Source organism: Helianthus annuus, chromosome 2, assembly GCF_002127325.2.
Source record: "Helianthus annuus cultivar XRQ/B chromosome 2, HanXRQr2.0-SUNRISE, whole genome shotgun sequence".
In the NCBI taxonomy this organism is placed as follows: domain Eukaryota; kingdom Viridiplantae; phylum Streptophyta; class Magnoliopsida; order Asterales; family Asteraceae; genus Helianthus; species Helianthus annuus.
The window spans coordinates 72,745,119-72,750,118 of record NC_035434.2 but is presented as its reverse complement, the minus strand read 5'-3'; the positions used below and the strand labels follow the sequence as shown (position 1 = coordinate 72,750,118).

At 34.9% G+C, this 5,000-nt stretch overlaps 3 protein-coding genes across 3 annotated transcripts in view; all 3 read right to left on the bottom strand.

Moving 5' to 3' along the window:
- LOC118484090 (photosystem I assembly protein Ycf4) overlaps positions 1 to 4,720 on the bottom strand; it is a 5,778-nt gene extending 1,058 nt beyond the window's left edge. Inside the window, exon 1 of the mRNA XM_035979982.1 lies at positions 1 to 4,720. This exon is cut by the window's left edge and continues 1,058 nt beyond it. Coding sequence (XP_035835875.1) covers positions 4,133 to 4,687 — 555 coding nt within the window. The 5' untranslated portion in view covers positions 4,688 to 4,720 and the 3' untranslated portion in view covers positions 1 to 4,132.
- LOC118484083 (cytochrome f) overlaps positions 1 to 4,983 on the bottom strand; it is a 6,041-nt gene extending 1,058 nt beyond the window's left edge. Inside the window, exon 1 of the mRNA XM_035979976.1 lies at positions 1 to 4,983. This exon is cut by the window's left edge and continues 1,058 nt beyond it. Coding sequence (XP_035835869.1) covers positions 1,421 to 2,383 — 963 coding nt within the window. The 5' untranslated portion in view covers positions 2,384 to 4,983 and the 3' untranslated portion in view covers positions 1 to 1,420.
- The window catches only part of LOC118484082 (acetyl-coenzyme A carboxylase carboxyl transferase subunit beta, chloroplastic), an 8,433-nt gene that overhangs the window by 1,058 nt on the left and 2,375 nt on the right, over positions 1 to 5,000 (bottom strand). Inside the window, exon 1 of the mRNA XM_035979975.1 lies at positions 1 to 5,000. This exon is cut by the window's left edge and continues 1,058 nt beyond it; it is cut by the window's right edge and continues 2,375 nt beyond it. The gene's annotated coding sequence lies outside the window, so the exon portion shown is untranslated.

The window sequence follows — 5,000 nt, the reverse complement described above, 5'->3', positions numbered from 1 at the left end:
ATTTCACAGAGAACCGACAAGGAATTCCATTAATCACCGGCCGTTTTGATTCTTTGGAACAACTCGATGAATTTAGTAGATCTTTTTAGGAGGCCTCAATGACCATAGATCGAACCTATCCAATTTTTACAGTGCGATGGTTGGCTGTTCACGGCCTAGCTGTACCTACCGTTTCTTTTTTGGGGTCAATATCAGCAATGCAGTTCATACAACGATAAACCAAATCCGAATTATAGAGCTACGACACAATCAAACCCAAACGAACAAAATGTTGAATTGAATCGTACCAGCCTCTACTGGGGGTTATTACTCATTTTTGTACTTGCCGTTTTATTTTCCAATTATTTCTTCAATTAAGAAAACGAGAGAGAACTAAAATAATAGACTAATCATTCTAGGTATTATCTCTCTTAGCCCATTCGGAAGGATCTCATCTCATAATTATCCATGACTGTTTATGTCTCTAGCATGACCACTTGATGAAATGTGGAGGGAAGTGGCGTAAATGGCCGATACTACTGGAAGAATTCCTCTTTGGATAATAGGTACTGTAGCTGGTATTCTTGTGATCGGTTTAGTAGGCGTTTTCTTTTATGGTTCATATTCCGGATTGGGTTCATCCCTGTAGTAATCGGATGAATTGAGTTGTATACATGAAAGCGTAAGAACTCAACGGATTCCCTTCTTTGTTTGTCTGATTTGAGGGAGAAGGTCCCGTTGAGTTCTTAATAACTAGAATATTTTTTTATAAGTTCATTGAATCTATTTACTCAACAAATATTCCCCTCCTCTTTTGTTTGTCCACCATTTTTATATTTTTTCTATTTATAGTATACGTAATTATTAATTCTTATAAGATAATAAAATAAGAAATAAAATATGTAATAACTCTAAAAAACGTTCTGATACGTCTGTAAAAAATCAAAACTAACACTAGGAATGTTTGACGAACAGTATAAAGAATCATAATTATTTCGACACAAGAAAAGGGTGTGAAAAATCCTTTTCTTGTGTCGAAGACTAGGAAGACAAATAACCCCTCCCAGAAATACGTGCTCCCTTCATTTATATTGATCCGTTCTATTTCGCATTTACTTTTGGATAGGATCTAGCCAAAGTGAATTGTATTAGAATCAAATGCATTTTATGACATTTCAATCTCACAATAGTAATATAATAACATCACCCCAATTTTGATAAAAAAAAAAAAAAAAAAAAAGACAAAGAAAGAAGGGGTCAAGTCAAATAGTCTTCTTCACAATCTACATACTATGGCTAGAAATATGGTACAAGAAATCACCGGCATCTCGTAGAAAACGAGTATAAACAAAAAAGGCTTTTATAATTTCATTTTTTATATCATAATTACTAAAAAGAATTTGGTTCTTTTTACAAACTTGATGTCGATAAATTCGCGAGTTTAGAAATTCATTTCGGACAATTGAACTTTCTCGAACTGTTTCTTTTTAAGAACCAAAAATATTTGTGCCAAAATAACAGCTGCGAAGAAGAACAAAAGGCCTTGTACACGTAATGGATCTTGAAGTACTATTTCTGCATCTCCCTGACCAAATCCGCCTACATTAGGATTACTTGTCAACGGTTGATCCAATTTGATAGATTCGCCTTCTGAAACAAGAAGTTCTGGCCCCGGAGGGATAATATCAACCACTTGACGTCCATCCGACGCATCCGCTATGGTTATTTCGTATCCCCCCTTTTCTTTTCGTAGGATTTTGCTTACTATACCTGATGCTGTAGCATTATAAACTGTATTGTTACTTTTGCTCCCGTCAGGATAAATCTGGCCCCTTCCCCTGTTTCCACCTACGTATATAGGATATTTTAAGAAGTGAATGTCTTTCTTAGTAGCGGGGTCCGGGGAAAGAATAGGAAAGGTGATTTCACTATATTTCTGACCAGGAACAGGGCCTATGACAAGAATATTTTTTTGATTGGGGCGATAGCTCTGAAAAGACAAATTACCCATCTTTTCTTTTATCTCGGGGGAAATACGATCGGGAGGGGCTAATTCAAAACCCTCTGGTAAAATAAGAACAGCCCCCACATTCAAACCTCCCTTTTTACCATTAGCAAGAACTTGTTTCAGTTGCGTATCATAAGGAATTCGAACAACTGCTTCAAATACAGTATCGGGAAGTACCGCTTGCGGAACCTCAATATCCACTGGTTTATTAGCTAAATGGCAATTGGCGCATACAATACGCCCAGTCGCTTCTCGTGGATTTTCATAACCCTGCTGTGCAAAAATGGGATATGCATTTGAAATGGATGTACGAGTTATTATATATATCATGAGCGATGCGGAAATAGATCGAGTAATCTGTTCCTTTATCCAAGAAAAAGTATTTCTAGTTTGCATGGTCCAATCATTGATCCCGAAAATTTCTACAATAAATTGGGGTAGGTCACTAATGGAGTTTCCTATCCACGATTCTGTTATTTACTGGAATAATTTGACTCGATTAATCTATAGGAATATAGGATGAATCTCCGGGATGGGTAGAAATAGAAAGGGATTTTCAATGGTACAACTGCAAAGTAAGAAACATTATAATTGGATTAGGTAGACATTTTTCAGTCATTCATTGAATGATAAATCACTACAAGTGACGGAGATACACGATTTAAATAACGGAAAATCCAATATTTTAAAATTGTATCTAGAATGACTGGAAAAGTGGAAACAAGGCCAGATATAATTTGATCATTATGAACAAATCCAAAATCCTTGTAGACAAAGCCAATCATCAATTCCCAACCATGGGGCGAATGAAATCCGATACATAAATCAGTTAATAAAAGAAGAGAAAAAGCTTTTATTGTGTCACTTAAGTTATATAGGAATTCCTGGGCCCAAGAGTTAAGAATAACAAGTTCTTTATTACCCAAAATAGAATAACCACTTAGAATAATGAAACAGATTATATTTGTCGAGAAGTGCAAAATCGTATGAATACGACCCTCGTTTTGTATCTTGATTAATTGGATTGTTTCTTTGTGAATTCCTATACGAAGGTTTTGTAGATGTGTCTCCGAGTATTCCTTGATCATTTCCTCTAAGAAGAGGAGTTCCTCTAATTCTATGAATTTTTCTAGAATACTCTTTTCTTCAATATCATTCAAAAAAGTTTCGGATTGCCTAGTATTCCACCAATTAGTAACCCACGATTCCAGACTTTTTTGAAATAAGAGAGAAATCCACCAGGGCAAAAATACGATAGATACAAGATATAAAAGAGGAGTGAATGCTTTCTTTTTTGCCATTTTTTCATCTGTGAATTGTTAATGAACCCATCTCATTCGTCAACTCTATGTAATCTAATATTTCTTATTTCTCTCACGCATCAATTCTATTACAAGTTATCGAACCTATGAATCTATTCACTATTTTTTATTTGTGATTTCGTAGTTAGGCCTTGAATTAGGCCTTGAATCTAGAAAAAATACAAAAATAGACGAAAAATTCGAATGAATAAATAATCAAAAAATATTGTTTCCCTATAGTCAAATTTGAAGCACATATCTCCTTTCGATGAATGCCCCGAAAACCACTTTAAATAATGAATATGAATATTATTCAGTTTTGATACGAAAGAACTCCTTTTCTATCATTATATAAAACTCTCTAATATTTCGAAAAATTTTAACTTACTATGAATAGTCAGGGATAGAATAATTGAGGGAATTTTCTGAAAAATATTGTGAAAAATGAGTGGCAAAAAACGACAGAAATTGGCTAGTTATCATTATAAGAGATCCAATTTTTTGGTCATTAAGGAGCACAAAAAGAAGCGTCGAAAAAATGACAAGATATACTCTATCTGAATCTAAAGTCTCAATTCCAACAATGAAAAAGGGGGGATTCCTTATTTCGAAATGGTTGATTATGAGATATTTCGATTTGTTTATTATTATTTTTTTATTGAGTTGTGGATATTTCGATACATATAAAAGATCCCCAAAAGAGTTTTTTTATACTTGTTCCATATATGTCTGCTTTGACTCGAATGAATGTTCTGAAGAAACCTCAATTAAGTTATGTTCTAGAAAAAGAGGATTCTTGCGTTTTTGCCCTCCTGCTGAAAGCATTCATTTATCGGCTCATTTCTTAAAATACTTCAATTGGTACACGCAAGAAATAGGCCAATTCAGCAGCTTTTTGTTCCATTTCCCGCGGAGTAAAATTCTCATCAGTACGAGTCAATGGAATGGCTCCCTGGCCTCTGATATCCATATAAAGGACACGCCGAGCATAAATACCCTCTTTAACTTCTATTCTGACGGATTGAATATCTTTTATAAGAAATCGGAGAAAGACCCGACGATTTTTTCCAGGAAATCCCCAACGAAAGATACACACTATTCCGTCTTTTATATCAAATCGATCATAACCACTACCTACATTCCACGAAATTGTGCACCACAAATAGGAGCTAATAAAAAGACCCGCGATCCCATAGAAAGACATCACAATTCCTTGTGGAAAAAAAACGATTTCCTGAGACGGAAATAAAGATATCAAATTTCTACCAAGATAACTCGAGGTTCCAACCAACAAGAATCCTAATGAACCTAAAAAAAGGATAATAGCCCAGCAGAAATTACTTGTTTTTCGAGCCCCCTTTATAGGTTCTATCCATATATGTTCTGATCGACAACTCATACTTGATCCCGTTGCTTTTTTGGAATTGAGAGAATACCCCAAATGAATTTGACTTTAGTCCGTTTGTTTCCGAAGTAACTCGCATCAACTAGCACTAGTTTGATGTGAACCTTTAGGAGTAATTCATTAAATTGGTTAGATCTAAACTAATAACATACCCTTCGTATTATCTCACTAAAGATAGCCACATACATATAGATAGACCAACGTTACAGTTCAGCCATCCGCCGATTCGGTTCTATTTGAAAATAGCTAGAACATAGCATTTTCTGGAGACATAAGAATTTTTCGGCGGAAGCCGCTTATACCATAT